The 25,339-nt window shown below is 49.8% G+C and overlaps 2 protein-coding genes across 9 annotated transcripts in view; one reads left to right on the top strand and one right to left on the bottom strand.

Moving 5' to 3' along the window:
• The first annotated feature begins 13 nt into the window (after positions 1–13).
• On the top strand, positions 14–19,971 carry LOC130293453 (uncharacterized). Of its 8 annotated transcripts, none has more exons than XM_056542182.1 (4): positions 14–141; positions 18,052–18,214; positions 18,400–18,566; positions 18,645–19,971. In XM_056542182.1, exons 1-4 carry the CDS (start codon positions 139–141, stop codon positions 19,968–19,970), a joined length of 1,659 nt encoding a protein of 552 aa, XP_056398157.1. In that variant the 5' UTR covers positions 14–138; the 3' UTR covers position 19,971. The 8 variants fall into 8 exon arrangements, with proteins under 8 accessions (XP_056398157.1, XP_056398326.1, XP_056398248.1 ...); XM_056542351.1 differs by lacking the exon at positions 14–141 and adding an exon at positions 150–303; XM_056542273.1 differs by lacking the exon at positions 14–141 and adding an exon at positions 2,706–2,801.
• A 508-nt stretch (positions 19,972–20,479) lies between these two features.
• Positions 20,480–25,339, bottom strand: part of LOC130293823 (retinol dehydrogenase 11-like) — a 28,715-nt gene continuing 23,855 nt past the window's right edge. The window contains exons 4-6 of the mRNA XM_056543002.1: positions 23,437–23,628; positions 23,067–23,176; positions 20,480–20,703 (exon numbers count right to left, since the gene is read on the bottom strand). Coding sequence (XP_056398977.1) covers positions 20,494–20,703; positions 23,067–23,176; positions 23,437–23,628 — 512 coding nt within the window. The 3' untranslated portion in view covers positions 20,480–20,493. The remainder of the gene's footprint in view (positions 20,704–23,066; positions 23,177–23,436; positions 23,629–25,339) is intronic.

Below are 25,339 nucleotides of genomic sequence, written 5' to 3'. Positions count from 1 at the left end.
ATCTGAGCGATGGGGAGCCTGGCCAATCATGGCCCGGGAGCTGCTTGTTCCCGCCCTCTAGAGAAAGTGATGACTATAGAGAGAGGGGGATAGAGAGGCTGGTGTTCCGGTCGGTGCGGCTGCCTTTAGGGGGACTCTATGGTGAGGTGGAGGACTGGAAGTCTAGAGCACGTGGTAGGGAGCGCAGTACAGGGATGTGCGGCCACGTGGGGGAGGAGGAGGCCCGATAATCGCTTAATATCGATTTTATTTTTACCGCAACATTAGTTATACACGGTTCACACATGTCATGTGACCAGTCAGGTTGGTCCTCAATGGCCCCATGTCTGCCACGAGGGTCCTGCTAGGAAAGGACCCCCAGGGGCCCCTAATGTTAACTAGACCTACCGACCGTCACCCCCCCCCCCCCCAACAACTGACCCAGTGACTGCACCCCCCAACAACTGACCCAGTGACTGCACCCCCCAACACCTGACCCAGTGACTGCACCCCCCAACACCTGACCCAGTGACTGCACCCCCCAACAACTGACCCAGTGACTGCACCCCCCAACAACTGACCCAGTGACTGCACCCCCCAACACCTGACCCAGTGACTGCACCCCCCAACAACTGACCCGGTGACTGCACCCCCCAACACCTGACCCAGTGACTGCACCCCCCAACAACTGACCCAGTGACTGCACCCCCCAACAACTGACCCAGTGACTGCACCCCCCAACAACTGACCCAGTGACTGCACCCCCCAACAACTGACCCAGTGACTGCACCCCCCAACACCTGACCCAGTGACTGCACCCCCCAACAACTGACCCGGTGACTGCACCCCCCAACAACTGACTCGGTGACTGCACCCCCCCAAAAACTGACCCAGTGACTGCACCCCCCCCAACAACTGACCCAGTGACTGCACCCCCCAACAACTGACCCAGTGACTGCACCCCCCCAACAACTGACACGGTAACTGCACCCCCCCAACAACTGACACGGTAACTGCACCCCCAACAACTGACCCAGTGACTGCACCCCCAACAACTGACACGGTAACTGCACCCCCAACAACTGACCCAGTGACTGCACCCCCAACAACTGACCCGGTGACTGCACCCCCCAACAACTGACCCGGTGACTGCACCCCCCAACAACTGACCCGGTGACTGCACCCCCCAACAACTGACCCGGTGACTGCACCCCCCAACAACTGACCCGGTGACTGCACCCCCCCAACAACTGACCCGGTGACTGCACCCCCCAACAACTGACCCGGTGACTGCACCCCCCAACAACTGACCCGGTGACTGCACCCCCCAACAACTGACCCAATGACTGCACCCCCCAACAACTGACCCATTGACTGTACCCCCCCCAACAACTGACACAATGACTGCACCCCCCAACAACTGACACAGTGACTGCACCCCCCTAACAACTGACCCTGTGACTGCACCCCCCCAACAACTGACCCTGTGACTGCACCCCCCCAACAACTGACCCGGTGACTGCCCCCCCCAACAACTGACCCGGTGACTGCACCCCCCAACAACTGACCCAATGACTGCACCCCCCAACAACTGACCCAGCGACTGCACCCCCCAACAACTGACCCAGTGACTGCACCCCCCAACAACTGACCCAATGACTGCACCCCCCCCAACAACTGACCCAATGACTGCACCCCCCAACAACTGACCCATTGACTGTACCCCCCAACAACTGACCCATTGACTGTACCCCCCAACAACTGACCCAATGACTGCACCCCCCAACAACTGTCCCAGTGACTGCACCCCCCAACAACTGTCCCAATGACTGCACCCCCAACAACTGATCCAGTGACTGCACCCCCCAACAACTGACCCAGTGACTGCACTCCCCAACAACTGACCCGGTGACTGCACCCCCAACAACTGACCTGGTGACTGCACCCCCCAACAACTGACCCAATGACTGCACCCCCCAACAACTGACCTGGTGACTGCACCCCCAACAACTGACCCAGTGACTGCACCCCCCAACAACTGACCCAGTGACTGCACCCCCCAACAACTGACCCGATGACTGCACCCCCCAACAACTGACCCGGTGACTGCACCCCCCAACAACTGACCCGGTGACTGCACCCCCCCAACAACTGACCCGGGGACTGCACCCCCCAACAACTGACCCAATGACTGCACCCCCCAACAACTGACCTGGTGACTGCACCCCCGGGGTTTTTAAATTACTTGGTGCCAGAAAGTTAAACAGATTTGTAAATTACTTCTATTAAAAAGAATCTTAATCCTTCCAGTACTTATTAGCTGCTGAATACTACAGAGGAAATTATTTTCTTTTTGGAACACAGAGCTCTCTGCTGACATCAAGAGCACAGTGCTCTCTGCTGTCATCTCTGTCCATTTTAGGAACTGTCCAGAGTAGGAGAAAATCCCCATAGAAAACATATGCTGCTTTGGACAGTTCCTAAAATGGACAGAGATGTCAGCAGAGAGCACTGTGTTACAAGAAGAAAAGAATTTCCTCTGTAGTATTCAGCAGCTAATAAGTACTGGAAGGATTAAGATTTTTTTAATAGAAGTCATTTACAAATCTGTTTAACTTTTTGGCACTAGTTGATTTAAAAAAAAAAAAAAAAAGTTTTCCACCGGAGTACCCCTTTGAGATTTTTAAATAGAAGTTCAACTTTCTGGCACCAGTTACCAGTTGATTTTAAACCATTTCTTACCACCGGAGTACCCCATTAAGTATTTGGATGGGGTAACCCAAGACGATGTTGTGTGAACAGGGGAAATATCCTATGTGATGGTGATAGTATATCATAAGTGTAATGCAGTCTACTCAATCTAAGCTATGGATATCATGTCATCTATCTGGGAAGGGAGAGATTGGGAACACCCATGTAAATATGGGGAGGAATTGAAACCAGGGCCTAAGGCACCTATATCTCACCCTAAATGGACCTACAGTCATCCCTATACCTAGTCGGGATGAACACTCTAAAAAGGGCCACTAGAACCTCCTGGTCCACCCTGTAGCAACCTCTTCTAGAAGGTGTAGAATAACTGGTCCGGGCTGACTGCTGCGCTGTCTGTAGCTTAAAGGGGTACTCCACTGCCCCAGCGTTTGGAACATTTTGATTTGTGGGGTTCGTGTTGTCACGGCCTTCATAATGTCACAGCCACGCCCCCTCTTGACGTCACGGCATGCCCCCTCAATGCAAGTCCATAGACTTGCATTGAGGTGGTGTGGCGTGACGTCACAACCCCCATAGCCTGCACCCAGCGTTCAGAACAAAATGTTCCGAACGCTGGGGCAGTGGAGTACCCCTTTAAATATCCATTGTGCCCCTCTCTGTAAATCTCATACAAGAGCTGCCCCCTCCATGACAGATGTTTACATGGCTTCCAATAGAAGTGCCCCTTTTTGTTATGAAAGTCACCAATGAGTTCTCTCATTGTTTTTCCAACATAACAGAGTGGGCACCTGCAGTAAATGCAGTTGGCATCTGTGGTAAATCACCCCCCCCCCCCCCATGTGGATCAATTAATAGAGTTCTTTATTCTCATTGGTTTTCTAAGTCCCGGGATGTGTTTGGTTGTTGTAATAAGATTTCATGCCTTGCAGCGCCCCCATGTATAGTGCCCCATCAGGGATACACTCCTATCAAGCCATGTACTAGATGTTGTAGACTCTGTTGGAAGATGATCATTGAGATGGGGCCACGTCTTTAGGTTATTTGTGGTCGTTCGCCAATGGCTTCCGTAAGGTCACTGTCCAGTGTTTGGATAGGATGGAACGTATTTGCTCTGTCAAATGTGCCTATAATACGTAAAGGTCCCACAGTTATACAGTAGTCCGTTGTCTTGGGGTAAGTAGGGTCTCACGAGGGGTTAATGCCATCTTAAAAGATGACAAACAGCAAAGAGGAGAAGCCGGCACATATGAAACTAAGCATAAGGAGAAACACACAGGACCGACTCACATAAAAGCCTGTAGCGGAGGTGCTCAGCCTAGCAGAAGCGCGGAGATCCAACGAAGCAAAGACACACAGAGAGGCGGCACTCACCAAGCAGGTACGTTTATTCAAGTCTCATGGAGGTGGTACAGGTGACAGGCGGGGGAGCTGCGGTGGAGGACGGGGCTAGCCCCGTCCTCCACCGCAGCTCCCCCACCTGTCACCTGTACCATCTCCATGAGACTTGAATAAACGTACCTGCTTGGTGAGTGCCGTCTCTCTGTGTGTCTTTGGTTCGTTGAATCTGAAAAGATGAGTTTACAATGTAAATGCCCTTCAGGGGCTTGCGGCAGCTGAGTTGGTAGGACAGCTCTTTGGGTTATACCCTGCCTCCACTACTACTCCTGGAAACCAACCATTCCTTCTGAGATATGTCCTTATCTCGGGTGGACAACCTTGCTCTGTGGTGGTAACAAGCCATTTTGCCTGTGGTCACTGTGATAAGAGACTCCATACAGCCATTGTATCCCTGAACACCAGTGTACCGCTCTTATGCCTTTATCAGCCGAGGTTCCTGTCCCATTGGAGATGTCAAGGCCAATGATCATTTGCAATGCTACATATCCACTCAGGAGGGCCCTTCTGGGTTCTCACGATGGGGCAATTCATTCTGCCCCTAGAGGGTTTCCTGTGAGAGAGCCGTCCTTCATACAGGTCCCATTCTTCCTTGATTTCTTCGAAACCGTCCCACAACAGAGCTACCACCAGCGAGACGGCTCCCCTGCCAGGTCAGGCCGCATATTTTGGATTACTTAGACTCAAAGTCCGAATGGGGTCACCGAGGTTGTATCTGCTGTGCCAGCCTTGATCCGAGCAGGGGGGGGGGGGGCACCTTGGCCATTAAGGATGAGTTTTTAGCAATAGCTCAGTGGGTACTCTACAACATAAACAAAGACATTTGCTTCTGGCTCCATTCACTGTGTATATACCGGAGCCACTGATTGTCACGATCACACCCTATTGGTCCAGCCAAGACGCTAGAGAGAGTGTGATGGTGCAAGGGTTAAAGCCGCCAGACCTCTGGGTATCCACTACTAGTCCCAGCAAGTCACCAAATTAACCCTTAGATAAACGTGTTTCACCCGAGCTGCCTTCAGAAAGGTGAGCTCATATATTTAGAGATCAAAGACCAGAGTTGATTAATTAAACATTTAATCTGATAAAAGGTATCACCGTGCTATGCATAAAAATAAACAAATGACATACAGTTACAAAAATGTATAAAAGAGTTTAGCAAGACAAGTTCAGAAAGCAAAAATGAAGTTCTTACAGGACGATGATATTAGCAGTCCATGAGAGAGAGTGAGGTTCCAGCTTAGGATGGTCTTGTCAGCTTGTTCCACAGCATTGAACTCCCTGAGTCTAGCATTGTTAAATATTATATATGCCTTTTTTTTGGAGGGAGACTCCATTCCCCCCTCCCCTCTGATCCCACCAGGTGGGGGCATCTCTTATCTCATATATGGGACCAGACTTCACATCCTACTGCTTCAAAGGGCCTTTGACTTCAAAAGAGGAAAACAGCAGACAGGCCCCAATTGACTGCAATTCACAAAAACAAAGGATACACCATCTGAATGACCCCTCACCCCCCAGGTCTTAGTTTATACATAGATGCAATTATAAAACACATGTATGTTTCCATAATCAGGCCTTGGGCCTGACACCTCCCCCTTAAGATGGAGACAGAGAGATCTGGCCCTCCAGGCCGATAGATCTGTCTCCCTTAACCATCTATTTCTCTTCTTGATGCATTCCCAGTAAAGGTGGCACTGAAGGGGCCTAGTAGCTGATTAAGCTGCCTCCTCCTTTCATCTGAGAGCTGTAGATTGATCTCCATATCCTGAAGGGATCCCTGGCTCTTAGCTTCCTCCACTAGGTCCAGTAGGGGATCACTACCCAGCCCTTCCTCTGGTGCACTACATACACTAAGTACCACCTCCTCAGGGTCATAGTATGCCATAGTAATGTGGTACTGTCTCTGCCTCTGACCTATCTCATCAAGGGCAACTACATATGTGGTGGGTTCTAGGCACTGCAGAATGGGGAAGGGACCCTCCCAGGCAGCCTGCAACTTATTCTGCCTGATGGGGTTCAGAACCATTCCCTTCTGTCCCACTTCATAGACCCGGTCCCTTGCATTGCGATCATACCAGTACTTCTGCCTGGACTGTGCTGCTGTGAGGTTGTCATGTACCAGCCCAGTTAGTGTCTGCATCCTGTCCCTGAATCTCAGAACATACTCCACCACAGAAGTCTCAGGGGCATGTAGCCCCCCTTCCCATTCTTCCCTAACTAAATCTCGGGGTCCCCGCACTTTGTGACCATATAATAACTCAAAGGGCGAGAAACCTGTAGGCTCTTGGGGTACCTCCCTGTAAGCAAATAACAGATGGGGTAAATACTTTCCCCAGTCTTCCCTCCGATTCTACAAAGGTTTTTAGCATTTGTTTTAAGGTCCCATTGAACCTCTCGCAGAGACCATTTGTTTGGGGGGGGTATGGGCTTGCTACCAAGTGCTGTATATTCACCTTCTTACAGAGACTTTGCATTAGATTGGACATGAACTGTGTGCCCTGATCAGTGAGCATTTCTCTGGGGAACCCCACCCTGCAGAATATACTGATCAGAGCATCTGCCACCTTATCTGCCCCCTTATCTGCTCGGACAGAGGATAAGGCAACAGCTTCAGGGTACCTAATTGCATAATCTACAACAGTAAGAATAAATTGTTTCCCTGTGCTGCTGGGTATAGCTAGAGGTCCCACAATATCCACTGCCACTCGTTCAAAGGGTACAGATATGACTGGTAGGGGAACACGAGTAACATCCCCAGACTTACCCACCTTCTGGCAGACCCGACAAGATCTACAATAATTGGCAACAGCAGTACCCATACCCGGCCAGTAGAAATTGTGTGCCAACCTGGACTTTGTCTTGGCCACTCCCAAATGTCCTGCCAGTGGGGTCTCATGGGCCAACCTCAGCAGTTGTTTCCTGTACTGCCTAGGAACCACTAACTGCTTTTCTCTCTCCTGGGCCCCTAGCATGCCTTTGGAAAGGGACTCCCAGTACAAGATATCATTTTCCCAATATACACGATGCCCATCTGTTTCAACACCTGTATGGTCAGCACGTTGTCTCAGCCCTTCAAGGGAAGGGTCACTGCGCAGAGCTTCCCGGAAATGCTCATTTCCCTCCCCCCATCTCGTGGTATCAGGGAGCACATTTCCCCCAGGTGAACTAGCATCTCCACCTTCCTCTGCTGGGGCTTGCAAGTTACACAGCTTGCCCCTTGCATCACCATCCTCCCTTCCTGTTAAAGCTGCAGCCCTGGCATGCTGCTGACGCGTTACCACTGCCACCATTGGTATGCCTCCCTGGGGTTTACCTTCCTCCCCCTCAGTTCCAGACATAACAATACAGGCATCATACACAGGGCTATCACTCCTTCCCTCCTCCTCCTTAGGCTCACAGGATTGGGACATATCACTCACTGCTGGTCCCTCATCCTTACATGTCACCAGGGGCACACCAACCCCTTCCCCTAGCCCATCTACACTAGGTTTTGGCATTGGCAATGCATTGTCACCACATTTTACAATACACCCCATTCCACTTTTGGAAAACATTACTGATTCAGTCACAGGTAAACAACTATCAATCCCCTGCACCCCCTCCCAGTTACCACATCTCGCAGTGTCTCCCAAAGTCTCGCACAGTACCTCAGAATGAACAGGGCTCTCTCCTAGCCCATCCGGTGTGCAGGTAGTGTCCTCTGGAGCATAATGACATAGCATCCGACCCAAATCATTCCCCAGCAGAACATTAACAAGGATGTCCTCAGAGACCCCCACCTCCCGCAAACCTTTGCCTGTACCCCAATCCAGGTACACACGGGCCATGGGCACAGCAGTCCGCACACCTCCAATTCCTTTTAAAGCCATGGTTCTTCCAGGGATGATGTTCTCTGTATCCACCACTTCAGGCTGCACCATGGTAAAGGAGGCTCCAGAATCTCGTAAACCCACTGTAACCCGGTCACCCACAGTTACACTCTGCAGGTTATCCGCTCTTTTCTCCACCGCTCCGGACACCAGAAGGACGGCTGTGTGTCCTCCAGCTACTGGTGGAGAATTCTTTTTGTTGGGGCAAGTGGCACTCAGGTGCCAAATGTTATTGCATCTGTAACATTCGGCGGGTGTCCCAAAAGCCTGTTGCTTTTGGGAATGATGGCAAGAATTTCCCGGCTGACCTGGTGGTGCTTTGTGGTTGTGTGGCTCCCCTCCAGGTACTTGCTCCGGCTTGTGCAGATCCACGCTTTGCTGTCTGTGCCCGGTTGTTGGCGAAGTCATCTCCTAGTTCTGCTGCTTCCATGGCTGTCTTGGGCTTGTGGTCCAAAATCCACTCTCTGGCTTCAAAGCTCCATGTTTGGAGAAACTGATCCAGGACCATCAAGTCCTCCAGGGCCTCATAGGTAGTGACTTGTAGGCCCCCAGTCCATAGCCTGAATGCAGTCCTTAGCTGACTTGCATGTTGAGCGCAGCTTTCTGTGGCACTTTGTTGCAAAGTCCGAAACTTTTTCCGATAAGTCTCTGGAGTCAGATTAAAACTTTTTAGCAGGGCAGATTTTATTGCCTCATAGTCCTGGTCACTCTCAGAGGGAAGCGAAGCAAACACATCCAGAGCTTTCCCTCGCAACCTTGGGGTTAGATATTGTCCCCACTGTTCCTTAGGTAGATGGAACTGCCGGCAAACCTTTTCAAATCCCCTCAGGAACACATCCAGATCACCATCTCTCTCCAACATGGGGAAATGTTCCAAGCGGGGTTTGTGGTCTCCTTGATCCTGCACATCACTCCGTGCAGATAAAGCATCCCCTCTCAGCCTCAGAACCTCCAGTTCATGCCTCCACTTGGCCTCTCTCTCTGCCGTCTCTCTCTGCAGCTCGTATCTGTGCCTCTCTCTCTGCAGCTCATATCTGGGCCTCTCTCTCTCTGTGGCTCGTGCCTGGGCCTCTCTCTCTGCCGCTCGTGCCTGAGCCTCTCTCTCTGCAGTTTGGTACTGGAGAAGCAGTTGGAGTTTCATATTGGCATCCACATTCCCAAGGTGTTGTAAGGCAGTCCGCATATAAGAGTCCAAGGCCTCATGTGGAGTACTGTCCTGATGGGGAGTAATGTTGTATTCCCCAGGAGATATCAGTCCTTGGATGGCAGTTCCAGCTGTAGGAATTTGTCTCATGTCACTCAGCTCTTCTGCACGGGCATCATACTCCACAAGATCAGCAATAAGTTGTTCCTTGTTCTTTCCTGCAGTAGGGATGTCCTTTTCTTGGCACATTAGCTCCAGTGCAGGCTTGGACTGCTTGTGATATGCCTCCATATTTCCGAGATGAGACAGAGGAGGTAAAACAGGAGATGGGGAGGACAGAACTGTCTTGCACTCTTTTTGTATGTCTTTTAAACCAGCACTGAGCTCTGTCTTTGGAATTTACTTTTTTAGTGCTAAGATTTCCTTACAGGTAAAATCCAGCAAGCACTAAAAATCTCTAAATATATCCCGACGCTGCCACCAGTTGTCACGATCACACCCTATCGGTCCAGCTAAGACGCTAGAGAGAGTGTGATTGTGCAAGGGTTAAAGCCGCCAGACCTCTGGGTATCCACTACTAGTCCCAGCAAGTCACCAAATTAACCCTTAGATAAACGTGTTTCACCCGAGCTGCCTTCAGAAAGGTGAGCTCATATATTTAGAGATCAAAGACCAGAGCTGATTAATTAAACATTTAATCTGATAAAATGTATCACAGTGCTATGCATAAAAATAAACAAATGACATACAGTTACAAAAATGTATAAAAGAGTTTAGCAAGACAAGTTCAGAAAGCAAAAATGAAGTTCTTACAGCATGATGATATTAGCAGTCCATGAGAGAGAGTGAGGTTCCAGCTTAGGATGGTCTTGTCAGCTTGTTCCACAGCATTGAACAACCCTCAGTCTAGCATTGTTAAATATTATATATGCCTTTTTTTTGGAGGGAGACTCCATTCCCCCCTCCCCTCTGATCCCACCAGGTGGGGGCATCTCTTATCTCATATATGGGACCAGACTTCACATCCTACTGCTTCAAAGGGCCTTTGACTTCAAAAGAGGAAAACAGCAGACAGGCCCCAATTGGCTGCAATTCACAAAAACAAAGTATACACCATCTGAATGACCCCTCACCCCCCAGGTCTTAGTTTATACATAGATGCAATTATAAAACACATGTATGTTTCCATAATCAGGCCTTGGGCCTGACACTGATATATTGTGACATCATATTAAGCTTATGAAAACATGGTCAGAACGGTGTTCTCCCCCATCTAAAAGGTAGTGGGGGCAGTTCGAGGGGCTCTACTGGCGTGACAGGTCCGAAGGGCTCTACTGACATGACAGGTCCTAGGGGCTCTACTGACGTGATAGGTTTGAGGGGCTCTACTGACGTGACAGGTTTGAGGGGCTCTATTGACGTGACAGGTTTGAGGGGCTCTACTGACGTGACAGGTCCGAGGGGCTCTACTGAAGTGACAGGTTCGAGGGGCTCTACTGATGTGACAGGTCCGAAGGGCTCAACTGACGTGACAGGTTCGAGGGGCTCTACTGACGTGACAGGTCGAAGGGGCTCTACTGACGTGACAGGTTTGAGGGGCTCTACTGACGTGACAGGTACGAGGGGCTCTACTGAAGTGACAGGTTCGAGGGGCTCTACTGATGTGACAGGTCCGAAGGGCTCAACTGACGTGACAGGTTCGAGGGGCTCTACTGACATGACAGGTCCAAGGGGCTCTACTGACGTGACAGGTTTGAGGGGCTCTACTGATGTGACAGGTTCGAGGGGCTCTGCTGACGTGACAGGTCCAAAGGGCTCTACTGACGTGACAGGTCCGAGGGGCTCTACTGACGTGACAGGTCCGAGGGGCTCTACTGACATGACAGGTCCGAGGGGCTCTACTGATGTGACAGGTCCGAGGGGCTCTACTGACGTGACAGGTCCGAGGGGCTCTACTGACGTGACAGGTCCGAGGGGCTCTACTGACGTGACAGGTCCGAGGGGCTCTACTGACGTGACAGGTCCGAGGGGCTCTACTGACATGACAGGTCTAAGGGGCTCTACAGATATGACATGTCCAAGGGGCTCTACTAACATGACAGGTCCGAGGGGCTCTACTGACGTGACAGGTCCGAGGGGCACCACAGATGTGACAGGTTTGAGGGGCACCACAGACGTGATAGGTCCGAGGGGCTCTACAGATGTGACAGGTCCGAGGGGCACCACAGACGTGACAGGTTCGAAGGGCACTACAGACGTGACCGGTCCGAGGGGCACTACAAACATGATAGGTCTGAGGGGCACTAGAGAGGTGACAGGTTCACTTTAAAGGGGTTGTTGGCACAGGGAATGTGCCGACACAGCACTAAACCTTTCTGCCCACTATCTGGTTCTATGTTGCAGCTGCGCATGCGATGACCAGTGGTCACCCGAGAGGTATGTTATGTCTCAGATCTCGGCTTTTTTCATTTTTATTCCAGAATATTCTTATCTTTTCTTTCCCAGGTGAAGAGCTGTTCTGCAGGGTGTGGCCTATTGCGCTCTACCCTTTCACTCTCCTGTTCTCATTATCTGCCCTTATTCTGTATAAATGGAAGTTGTACAGTTCCACTTATTCTGCCCTATGTTGTGTATACACTCTGCACAGTACCACTTCTCATGTCCTGTGTGTATGGACTCTGCAAAGGAGCATTTTCTTTATTCTATGTGTTTAGACTCTGCACAGTACCACTCCCCCTGTCCTGTATATATGGACTCTGCACAGTACCACTCCTCCTATCCTGTATATATGGACTCTGCACAGTACCACTCCCCCTGTCCTGTATATATGGACTCTGCACAGTACCACTCCCCCTGTCCTGTATATATGGACTCTGCACAGTACCACTCCTCCTATCCTGTATATATGGACTCTGCACAGTACCACTCCTCCTGTCCTGTATATATGGACTCTGCACAGTACCGCTCCTCCTGTCCTGTATATATGGACTCTGCACAGTACCACTCCTCCTGTTCTGTATATATGGACTTTGCACAGTACCACTCCCCCTGTCCTGTATATATGGACTCTGCACAGTACCACTCCCCCTGTCCTGTATATATGGACTCTGCACAGTACCACTCCTGTCCTGTATATATGGACTCTGCACAGTACCACTCCCCCTGTCCTGTATATATGGACTCTGCACAGTACCACTCCTGTCCTGTATATATGGACTCTGCACAGTACCACTCCCCCTGTCCTGTATATATGGACTCTGCACAGTACCACTCCTCCTGTCCTGTATATATGGACTCTGCACAGTACCACTCCTGTCCTGTATATATGGACTCTGCACAGTACCACTCCTGTCCTGTATATATGGACTCTGCACAGTACCACTCCCCCTGTCCTGTATATATGGACTCTGCACAGTACCACTCCCCCTGTCCTGTATATATGGACTCTGCACAGTACCACTCCCCCTGTCCTGTATATATGGACTCTGCACAGTACCACTCCCCCTGTCCTGTATATATGGACTCTGCACAGTACCACTCCCCCTGTCCTGTATATATGGACTCTGCACAGTACCACTCCCCCTGTCCTGTATATATGGACTCTGCACAGTACCACTCCTCCTGTCCTGTATATATGGACTCTGCACAGTAACACTCCCCCTGTCCTGTATATATGGACTCTGCACAGTACCACTCCTCCTGTCCTGTATATATGGACTCTGCACAGTACCACTCCTCCTATCCTGTATATATGGACTCTGCACAGTAACACTCCTCCTGTCCTGTATATATGGACTCTGCATGGTACCACTCCTGTCCTGTATATATGGACTCTGCACAGTACCACTCCCCTAGTCCTGTATATATGGACTCTGCACAGTACCGCTCCTGTCCTGTATATATGGACTCTGCACAGTACCACTCCCCCTGTCCTGTATAGATGGACTCTGCACAGTACCACTCCCCCTGTCCTGTATATATGGACTCTGCACAGTACCACTCCCCCTGTCCTGTATATATGGACTCTGCACAGTACCACTCCCCCTGTCCTGTATATATGGACTCTGCACAGTACCGCTCCTCCTGTCCTGTATATATGGACTCTGCACAGTACCACTCCCCCTGTCCTGTATATATGGACTCTGCACAGTACCACTCCCCCTGCCCTGTATATATGGACTCTGCACAGTACCACTCCCCCCGTCCTGTATATATGGACTCTGCACAGTACCACTCCCCCTGTCCTGTATATATGGACTCTGCACAGTACCACTCCCCCCGTCCTGTATATATGGGCTCTGCACAGTACCACTCCCCCTGTCCTGTATATATGGACTCTGCACAGTACCACTCCCCCCGTCCTGTATATATGGGCTCTGCACAGTACCACTCCCCCTGTCCTGTATATATGGACTCTGCACAGTACCACTCCTCCTGTCCTGTATATATGGACTCTGCACAATACCACTCCTGTCCTGTATATATGGACTCTGCACAATACCACTCCTGTCCTGTATATATGGACTCTGCACAATACCACTCCTGTCCTGTATATATGGACTCTGCACAGTACCACTCCCCCTGTCCTGTATATATGGACTCTGCACAGTACCACTCCCCCTGTCCTGTATATATGGACTCTGCACAGTACCACTCCCCCTGTCCTGTATATATGGACTCTGCACAGTACCACTCCCCCCGTCCTGTATATATGGACTCTGCACAGTACCACTCCTGTCCTGTATATATGGACTCTGTACAGTACCACTCCTGTCCTGTATATATGGACTCTGTACAGTACCACTCCTGTCCTGTATATATGGACTCTGCACAGTACCGCTCCTCCTGTCCTGTATATATGGACTCTGCACAGTACCACTCCCCCTGTCCTGTATATATGGACTTTGCACAGTACCACTCCCCCTGTCCTGTATATATGGACTCTGCACAGTACCACTCCCCCTGTCCTGTATATATGGACTCTGCACAGTACCACTCCCCCTGTCCTGTATATATGGACTCTGCACAGTACCACTCCCCCTGTCCTGTATATATGGACTCTGCACAGTACCACTCCCCCTGTCCTGTATATATGGACTCTGCACAGTACCACTCCTGTCCTGTATATATGGACTCTGCACAGTAACACTCCCCCTGTCCTGTATATATGGACTCTGCACAGTACCACTCCCCCGTCCTGTATATATGGGCTCTGCACAGTACCACTCCCCCTGTCCTGTATATATGGACTCTGCACAGTACCACTCCCCTGTCCTGTATATATGGACTCTGCACAGTACCACTCCCCCGTCCTGTATATATGGGCTCTGCACAGTACCGCTCCTCCTGTCCTGTATATATGGACTCTGCACAGTACCACTCCTCCTGTCCTGTATATATGGACTCTGCACAGTACCACTCCCCCTGTCCTGTATATATGGACTCTGCACAGTACCGCTCCTCCTGTCCTGTATATATGGACTCTGCACAGTACCGCTCCTCCTGTCCTGTATATATGGACTCTGCACAGTACCACTCCCCCTGTCCTGTATATATGGACTCTGCACAGTACCACTCCCCCTGTCCTGTATATATGGACTCTGCACAGTACCGCTCCTCCTGTCCTGTATATATGGACTCTGCACAGTACCACTCCTGTCCTGTATATATGGACTCTGCACAGTACCACTTCCCTGTATTTCGGGTGTAGATTACTGCGGGGAGGAGTCGGTGACTCAGCAGGAAATGAAGTGTTGGAAGGAGAAAGACTTTGTATAAATCAGAGCAAAGGAGACGAGACATCCAGGAGAGTGCAGGTCAGTTTATAAGAGAGAGTGCTGAGAGACATCCAGGAGAGTGCAGGTCAGTTTATAAGAGAGAGTGCTGAGAGACATATAGGAGAGCGCTGACTGCCTAAGAGACATATAGGAGAGTGCAGGTCAGTTTATAAGAGAGAGTGCTGAGAGACATATAGGAGAGCGCTGACTGCCTAAGAGACATATAGGAGAGTGCAGGTCAGTTTATAAGAGAGAGTGCTGAGAGACATACAGGAGAGCGCTGACTGCCTGAGAGACATATAGGAGAGTGCAGGTCAGTTTATAAGAGAGAGTGCTGAGAGACATACAGGAGAGCGCTGACTGCCTAAGAGACATATAGGAGAGTGCAGGTCAGTTTACAAGAGAGAGTGCTGAGAGACGTACAGGAGAGCGCTGACTGCCTGAGAGACATATAGGAGAGTGCAGGTCAGTTTATAAGAGAGAGTGCTGAGAGACATACAGGAGAACGCTGACTGCCTAAGAGACATATAGGAGAGTGCAGGTCAGTTTACAAGAGAGAGGGCTGAGAGACGTACAGGAGAGCGCTGACTGCCTGAGAGACATATAGGAGAGTGTTGAGAGATGTACAGGAGAGCGTTGACTGCCTGAGAGACATATAGGAGAGTGCTGAGAGACGTACAGGAGAGCGCTGACTGCCTGAGAGACATACAGGAGAGCGCTGACTGCCTGAGAGACATACAGGGGAGCACTGACTACCTGAGAGACATACAGGAGAGCGCTGACTGCCTGAGAGACATACAGGAGAGTGCTGACTGCCTGAGAGACATACAGGAGAGCACTGACTGCCTGAGAGACATACAGGAGAGCGCTGACTGCCTGAGAGACATAGAGGAGAGCGCTGACTGCCTGAGAGACATACAGGAGAGCGCTGACTGCCTGAGAGACATACAGGAGAGCGCTGACTGCCTGAGAGACATATAGGAGAGCACTGACTGCCTGAGAGACATACGAAGAACGCTGACTGCCTGAGAGACATACAGGAGAGTACTGACTACTTGAGAGACATACAGGAGAGCGCTGACTGCCTGAGAGACATACAGGAGAGTGCTGACTGCCTGAGAGACATACAGGAGAGCACTGACTGCCTGAGAGACATACAGGAGAGCACTGACTGCCTGAGAGACATACAGGAGAGCACTGACTACCTGAGAGACATACAGGAGAGCGCTGACTGCCTTAGAGACATAGAGGAGAGCGCTGACTGCCTGAGAGACATACAGGAGAGTGCTGACTGCCTGAGAGACATACAGGAGAGCGCTGACTACCTGAGAGACATACAGGAGAGCACTGACAACCTGAGAGACATACAGGAGAGCGCTGACTGCCTGAGAGACATACAGGAGAGTGCTGACTGCCTGAGAGACATACATGAAAGCGCTGACTGCCTGAGAGACATACGAAGAACGCTGACTGCCTGAGAGACATACAGGAGAGCGCTGACTACCTGAGAGACATACAGGAGAGCGCTGACTACCTGAGAGACATACAGGAGAGCACTGACAACCTGAGAGACATACAGGAGAGCGCTGACTGCCTGAGAGACATACAGGAGAGTGCTGACTGCCTAAGAGACATACAGGAGAGCGCTGACTGCCTGAGAGACATACAGGAGAGTGCTGACTGCCTGAGAGACATACAGGAGAGTGCTGACTGCCTGAGAGACATGCAGGAGAGCGCTGACAGATGTACAGGAGAGTGTTGGGAATGTAGGGAGTAGTCAGTCATTTGCTCCATGGTTTCGGGATGAGTCACTGTGACATGATATAGAGCTCTATTCCTGTCTATTCCCTGGGTGCAGTGTAATGTCGGGTGTGTAATCATACGGTCCCATCATCCACATGCAGCGCGGCCCTTTGTAAGGGACCCGAGTATATATTGTCCTTCCTCCTCCAGTATTGTAACCTGTCTGTCTTTTCACTGTGTGTACCCAGGGGGCAGTGTAGTGTCAGGTGTGTAGTGATACGGTCCCATCATCCACATGCAGCGTGGTTATACAGTATATAATTCTTTCTCCTCCAGTATTGTGACCTGTCTTTTCACTGTGTGTACCTAGGGGGCAGTGTAGTGTCAGGTGTGTAGTGATACGGTCCCATCATCCACATGCAGCGTGGTTATATATAATCTTTCCTCCTCCAGTATTGTCACCAGTCTTTTCACTGTGTGTACCTAGGGGGCAGTGTAGTGTCAGGTGTGTAGTGATACGGTCCCATCATCCACATGTAGCATGGTTATACAGTATATAATCCTTCCTCCTCCAGTATTGTGACCTGTCTTTTCACTGTGTGTACCCAGGGGGCAGTGTAGTGTCAGGTGTGTAGTGATACGGTCCCATCATCCACATGCAGCGTGGTTATACAGTATATAATCTTTCCTCCTCCAGTATTGTGACCTGTCTTTTCACTGTGTGTACCCAGGGGGCAGTGTAGTGTCAGGTGTGTAGTGATACGGTCCCATCATCCACATGCAGCGTGGTTATATATAATCCTTCCTCCTCCAGTATTGTCACCAGTCTTTTCACTGTGTGTACCCAGGGGGCAGTGTAGTGTCAGGTGTGTAGTGATACGGTCCCATCATCCACATGCAGCGTGGTTATATATAATCTTTCCTCCTCCAGTATTGTCACCAGTCTTTTCACTGTGTGTACCCAGGGGGCAGTGTAGTGTCAGGTGTGTAGTGATACGGTCCCATCATCCACATGCAGCGTGGTTATATATAATCCTTCCTCCTCCAGTATTGTCACCAGTCTTTTCACTATGTGTACCCAGGGGGCAGTATAGTGTCAGGTGTGTAGTGATACGGTCCCATCATCCACATGCAGCATGGTTATACAGTATATAATCCTTCCTCCTCCAGTATTGTCACCAGTCTTTTCACTGTGTGTACCCAGGGGGCAGTGTAGTGTCAGGTGTGTAGTGATACGGTCCCATCATCCACATGCAGCGTGGTTATATATAATCCTTCCTCCTCCAGTATTGTCACCAGTCTTTTCACTGTGTGTACCCAGGGGGCAGTGTAGTGTCAGGTGTGTAGTGATACGGTCCCATCATCCACATGCAGTGTGGTTATACATAATCCTTCCTCCTCCAATATTGTGAACTGCCTTTGCTCATAGGGTGGCCGCAGGATGTCACCCGGAAAGGATGTGGAGAGTCTCACCGGCCTGTGTCTGCAGAACATCGCGGACAACATGGAGAACGTCTGGATGAAGGACTATACTGACAAGAACATGGAGGAATACAGGTTCATGTACATAGAGGGGCCCTTCAACCAGATGGGTGAGTACCCCCATGTATCCAACATCAGTAGATACATTGTGTTAGATACTCATTTCACTTCACCAGCACAGTTATGTATGGGCCCCAGGTTGGAATAGGGCCCATCATTTACCTCCAGCCCAATGTCCATAGCCCACCTCTAAAGATTAAGTGTCTGTGTGTGAATCCTTCTTCATCCCCCACAGCTGGGCCCTTGGTGCAGAACCTAATCCAGATCCTGGGAGACTCCCATAAGTTGACTAAGGCTGGCCTCCACCTGCTGCTCCAGCCTCACCTTACCGAGCTAAGCCTCCGCTCATGTGCCGGACTGTTCAATAACGCCATGGCCCAACTGGTGACTGTCCGCTGTAAGGTGAGTGTCAGACCTCTCTACCATCCTTGCTCCTCCTCCATGCAAATTTACTGATGATTGCCCTCCATTCCTCCACAGTTATTGACCTCCCTTGACCTACACTCCTGTTCGCGCATCCCAGCCTCGTCCCTGGTCTCATTGATAGAGCGCCTGCCTCGGCTCCAGAAGCTTTGCCTCTCCGAAACTCAGAGTGATGCGCTTGTCTTGGCCACCATCGGCACGTCTTGTCAGAGGCTTCGGGAGCTGGACGTCTCTCGATGTAAGAAAATCTCCCCGGCCTCTGTGCTCTCCTTGGTGTATGATGTAAAAAGCGGCCAGTTCTGCTGCCAGGGTCTGCGAGTGCTGCTCCTGCAGGACATAAAGCCGCAGGGTGAGCAGTGGGTGTATGCTCTATGCTTTGTGTTACTGGCTCTTCCCGGCCTGAAGCAACTCGCCAACCCTTCTCTGGCCGATGCCATGCGTCTTCTGTACCTTAGGGACTTTAGCCCATCTGGGTTCCCACCAGAGAACTTTCCCTCAATGGGGGAGGTCGCTAGAACCAGGTCCAGGAGGACGGGTAAGTGCAACCAGGGGGTCGGGATGGAGGACACAAGGGCGGCTGCACATGATTCCACTCTACACCTGAAGAAGCTAGAAGACCTTGATGAAGAGGACGTTTCGATTCTGGGATGTCTGTGCCAAGGTCTGGAGGAGGTTGTCATCTCTCTTAGGGGCCAACCTGAATGTTCATGGAGTCTTATGCAATGGCCGAACCTTACCCACCTGGCTCTGCACTGCCCTGAACATCCTCTGAGGACCCTGGAGGATATCTTGCCCAGCATCCATCCTGTGAGTCACAGCCTGCGCAACCTGTCACTTCAGAACTTGCTTTGGTGCCAGGAAGACTCCCTGTCCACCCTGCTCACATGGTGCACCAAGCTGCAGAGCTTCCAGGGCATTTTTACTGTGTCCCGCTATAGTGTGTCACAAAATGTCCCGGAGCTGCCCCCCTGGCTCGGCAACCCTCTTCCGCTACCTCACCTGCACACTTTTAGCCTGCTCTTGGAAGGAGATGACCCCATCCAAGACTTCTTTAAGCACAAACTTGGGGGGTTCTTGGTGTCTCTTCTGAAGGGGTGTCCCAAACTGGAGTCTCTGTCGCTTTGTAATATCCCTGCTCTTCTTGATACTGTGCTTGAGATGGTCTATGGGTCAACCCAGCCTGAGCCACTCTATAAACTTCGGGAGGTTTCACTGTGCAACTGCAACGTCACCCAGTGGGGGGCATCACTTATTCTTAAGGCCAAGAACGACCTAAAGACCCTGGACTTGTCTCATTGTAAGGACGTGACGTGTAGAGACTACCACAAGCTGCAGGAGAGGGTGCGAAAGGACAAGCGAAACGTTAACATCGTGTGGCAGTAAAGTCACAGTACAGGAACCTCTCGCTCTTACGGGTGTATGACCGTCTGCTGTTAGTGATGTAGGGTGGTCTGAGGGGTCAGTGACATCATCAGGGGGTAGTCTTGTGACATCATCACTGTCCGTTTGGCCCAGACAATAACCCTGTAGTAATTGTATGCAGTCCCCATTAGTCTTTTGTGAGCACCTTAATGTCACTAGGGTCCCACGCCATTGGATATTGAGATTGCCCCCCCCCACCGTGCCCTCACATATGGGGGGGCTCCTGTAATTACTATGTAGATTGTAAGCTGGACCTCCATATTATGTGAGAATATTACCGCTGTAAAACACTTTATAAAATTTATATTTATTACATTTTATGTAGCATTTTGATTGATCACAAATTTTGGGACGTTGAGGTTCCCTGTTGGTCACTTTCAGCAGTTTCTAGCCCCATTTTTTAATATGGAACCAAGATCCTGAGGCCTCAGCCGGTCTCTACTGTCCATGGGAGATCTAGAGGTTTCTGTTCTTCACGTCTTGTTCAGCGAGACTTTGATAGTTTTCCTTGATAAGCGTTGAGGTTAGTTGCCGATTCGCACGCCTCCCATAGCTTCTTGTTGACAGCCGGATCCCGCGTCTTCTCGGAGGGCAGCACAATAGTGCAGTCACTGTCCACGAACTTTCCTGTCAGCCCCTCGGCCTCCTCTGATACAGAGCAATAAATGGCGCTGGCGGCCCCCTCTTCAGCGGTCTAAGGGTGAGACAAAGGAGGAGACAAATAAGATGGAGGTAGAAAGGGGGATATGGGGTGAGGAGGAGGAACAAGGGATAGAGATGGTGTAAGAGGGGAAACGGGAATGGGTACTCCACCCAGATACATTTTATCCCCTATCTAAAGCATAGGGGGTAAGGGGGTCCCAGCAGAGGGATGGCATGCTCAGAACTCTTGGAAACACCACACCATGCCCCCCCTCATGACGTGACCTCATGCCCCTTCCATTCATGTCTATGACGTCACATCTCCGGGCACAGAAACCCAGTGTTCTAAACATACTGTTTAGAATGCCGGGTGCGGTGCGGGTGCTGCACGAAGATCGTAGGGGATCCCAGTGGCGGGACCCCCGTGATCAGACCTCTTATCCCCTATCCTTTGGATAGCGGATATAGGGGATAAGATGTCTGTGGGCAGAGTACCCCTTTAAGAGGGGAAACAGAAAGAAGGAAATGAAAAGGGCAGGACATATAGGGAAAGTGTAAGAGGGGGAACCAGTAGAACATAGTAAAGAGCAGGGCATAATGGGGGAATGGGTAAGGAGGAATTATGGCAGTCGGGGTACGATCACACTACGTTCCTGCCCTCGTTATCCGTTGACATTCCGCCTAAAATGGGATGCCAACGTACACTGTTAATGAAAGCAGTCGACCCCTAGTGACTCCATTCGAGACGTATTTGCTATTTTAAGTGGACTCATAACGGGGGTTGTTTCACTTTTGAAATAGCGCACACGTCTGGAATGGAGTCACTTGGGGTCGACTATGTTCAGCCATAGAAGTGAAAGGGTTCCACTGCTGCCGTTAACAGTATACGTCAGCATGTTCAGCGGGATGACGACAGATAAGAGTCACTAGGGCAGGAACGTAGTGTGATCGTACCCTAAGGAAGTGGAGAGGGCAGGACATGGGAAAGAAGGAAGGAGGCAGTAAATATATGGCAGGAGTAGAGGACATAGGGGAGAAAGAGGAGGAGAAAGAAGGAGTAAGGAAATGGTGGGGGCAGACATAGGAATGAAGGTTGTAGGAACGGATAGAAGGGGCAAGACATAAGGGAGAAAGGATGGTGATAGCGAAGGAAGCAGTGAGGAAATGGAGGGATAAGGAAGAAGGGATGGAAGGTGTAAGGAAAGCAGGACATAAGCATGAAAGGAGGGAGTGGGGGGAGGTAAAGAAACGGCCCATGACCCATCTACCCCCCCTTCTCCCTTCCCCCATCTTGTGTCCTTCCTCCCCTCTTTCCCGGCTCTCTCATACCCTCATTTGTATTTTTCCTGCCCCTGCACTTTGGTTTCCTTCCTATGTCCCCATTTTTATTGTTTCCTCCTCCATATTCAGTCCTTACTCCCCGATCCCTTCCTTGTCCTGTGTCCTTTCCCTTCCCCTCTTCTTTGATGCCCCTCACCATTTCTTCCTTCATCCATATATACTCTGTCTTCCCCATCCTGCGGCCCTTGTGTTTCTCAGTCACTGTCTTACTTATTTACATATGGTTTTCCTGTGTTTTAAAGGGGTACTCCGGTGGAAATTTTTTTCTAAATCAACTGGTGCCAGAAAGTTAAACAGATTTGTAAACAATCTTAATCCTTCCAGTACTTATCAGCTGCCGTATGCTCCACAGGAACTTTTTCTTTTTGAATTTCCTTTCTGTCTGACCACAGTGCTCTCTGCTGACACCTCTGTCCATGTCAGGAACTGTCCAGAGCAGGATCAAATCCCCATAGTAAGCCTCTCCTACTCTGGACAGTTCCTGAGAAAGACAGAGGTGTCAGCAGAGAGCACTGTGGTCAGACAGAGAAGAAATTCAAAAAGAAAATAACTTTCTTTGGAGCATACAGCAGCTGATAAGTACTGGAAGGATTAAGATTTTTTATTAGAAGTCATTTACAAATCTGTTTAACTTTCTGGTATCAGTTGTTTAAAAAAAAAAAAAAAAAAAAAATTCCACTGGAGTACCCGGAAAACCATATGTAAATAAGTAAGACAGTGACTGAGAAACACAAGGGCCGCAGGATGGGGAAGACAGAGTATATATGGATGAAGGGAAAGGACACAGGACAAGGAAGGGATCGGGGAGTAAGGACTGAATATGGAGGAGGAAACAATAAAAATGGGGACATAGGAAGGAAACCAAAGTGCAGGGGCAGGAAAAATACAAATGAGGGTATGAGAGAGCCGGGAAAAGGGGGGAGGAAGGACACAAGATGGGAGAAGGGGGGGTAGATGGGTCATGGGCCGGGGTAAGAGGTGCCCAAAGCTGAACCACACAAGAAGATGGCCGCAGTGCGTGTAGTTATAACCACAGACGTTTTCTTATGTTAGATCATGTGACCGCGTTCTGACCTTAAAGAAGAAGAATCCGACCAGATTGAAGATGAATCGTAATATGAAGCTGTAGTTCCTCATGGCCTCAGTCACGACGATCCCGGGGTTCACACTGTTCACCGTCACTCCTGAGGTAATAAAACAACATACAGGTGACTGCACGCTCCCCGCGACACGGTCCACCCAGTGCCGCCATAGTGTGCTCCATTCTGCACAGCAGCCAGGTGATGTATGGATTCACACGGGTTATATATGATGTAATGGAGCGGCTGCAGGATCTGTGAGAAGTCGGGAGGGTATATAACTGCAGTACCATTGTTGAGTCAGTAGAGGTCAGTGTGGGGACTCCTGTCCAGTCCTGCCTGTCTGCCTTCACCTGCCCCCTTACCGGTGCCCTTCAGCTTGGTGGCCAGATCCTTGGCCCAGATGGTGTTCATCAGCTTGGTGCAGTTGTAGGTGTCGTTCAGCTTGTTCTTCTCCAGGTTCTTGCCCCATATGTTGCTGGTGTCGATGTTACCTTGTCCGTGCATGAATGATGACAGGATGACAATGCGGCTCGGGGCTGTTCGCTTCAGGAGGTCTAGTGGTCAAGACAGAGAATTACAGCCCCCCATGCAGACAGATGTACACAGTGGGCCTCATTTACTAAAAGTGGAGAGTCATTTTCTTTGTGGGGTTATTTTTCCATTGTATTTATTCATGTTTTCCTATATTTTGCATTTTTCCCTACGTTTTGCTCTTTTTACACATGCTCTGATCTGTAGGGTTTTCCTCAGCTTAAATCCACCATATTTTCTGTGGAAACCTTAGTAAATATGTTGGGATTTTTTGAAAATGTTGGGGGCACGCCCCTTTCCCTGGCAGCCACGCCCCCTTTTTTCAGGGTTTCTAAGTAAATTGGAGAGTTGGTTGGGTTTTTACATTTTTTGGGTGCAAATTCTGGCGCACAACCTGACAAAAACATGTTGGGTTTCCAATAGTAAATCAGGGCCAATGTCCTTGTACATAACGCTACACAACCCTTGTGCTGCATGATGCCAGGTGAAAGGGTTGGCAGCCATTCACCCCGATTATCACCAACCATTCTCCATAGTCATCTAACTCTAAGGGTCCACATGATATGGCCGGAGCCTCAAACCATAATCATCTGTGCCCATACATGTCAGGATACATACAAGGAATGATTGATCAGGTTTGCTCCGTATGTACAGAAGAATCTATGGATTGATTGGTCATGTCTGTATGGCAAGGATAATATATTGATTGGTCAGGTCTGCTCTGTATTGCCAGCATAGTATATTAATTGGTCAGGTCTGCTCTGTATGGCCAGGATAGTATATTGATTGGTCAGGTCTGCTCTCTATGGCCAGGATAGTATATTGATTGGTCAGGTCTGCTCTCTATGGCCAGGATAGTATATTGATTGGTCAGGTCTGCTCTCTATGGCCAGGATAGTATATTGATTGGTCAGGTCTGCTCTGTATGGCAAGGATAATATATTGATTGGTCAGGTCTGCTCTGTATTGCCAGCATAGTATATTGATTGGTCAGGTCTGCTCTGTATGGCCAGGATAATATATTGATTGGTCAGGTCTGCTCTGTATGGCCAGCATAGTATATTGATTGGTCAGGTCTGCTCTCTATGGCCAGGATAGTATATTGATTGGTCAGGTCTGCTCTGTATGGCCAGCATAGTATATTGATTGGTCAGGTCTGCTCTCTATGGCCAGGATAGTATATTGATTGGTCAGGTCTGCTCTGTATGGCAAGGATAATATATTGATTTATGTCTGCTCTGTATGGCAAGGATAATATATTGATTGGTCAAGTCTGCTCTGTATTTCCAGGATAATATATTGATTGGTTATGTCTCCTCTGTATGGCCAGGATAGTATATTGACTGGTTATGTCTCCTCTGTATGGCCAGGATGTATATTGACTGGTTATGTCTGCTCTGTATTGCCAGCATAGTATATTGATTGGTCAGGTCTGCTCTGTATGGCCAGCATAGTATATTGATTGGTCAGGTCTGCTCTGTATGGCCAGCATAGTATATTGATTGGTCAGGTCTGTTCTGTATGACCAGGATAGTTTATTGATTGGTCAGGTCTGCTCTGTATTGCCAGCATAGTATATTGATTGGTCAGGTCTGCTCTGTATGGCCAGGATAGTATATTGATTGGTCAGGTCTGCTCTCTATGGCCAGGATAGTATATTGATTGGTCAGGTCTGCTCTGTATGGCAAGGATAATATATTGATTGGTCAGGTCTGCTCTGTATGGCCAGGATAG

Source organism: Hyla sarda, chromosome 1, assembly GCF_029499605.1.
Source record: "Hyla sarda isolate aHylSar1 chromosome 1, aHylSar1.hap1, whole genome shotgun sequence".
Taxonomy (NCBI): Eukaryota; Metazoa; Chordata; class Amphibia; order Anura; family Hylidae; genus Hyla; species Hyla sarda.
Note: the sequence above shows the minus strand (reverse complement) of the source record. Positions and strands in the feature narration are given on the sequence as shown.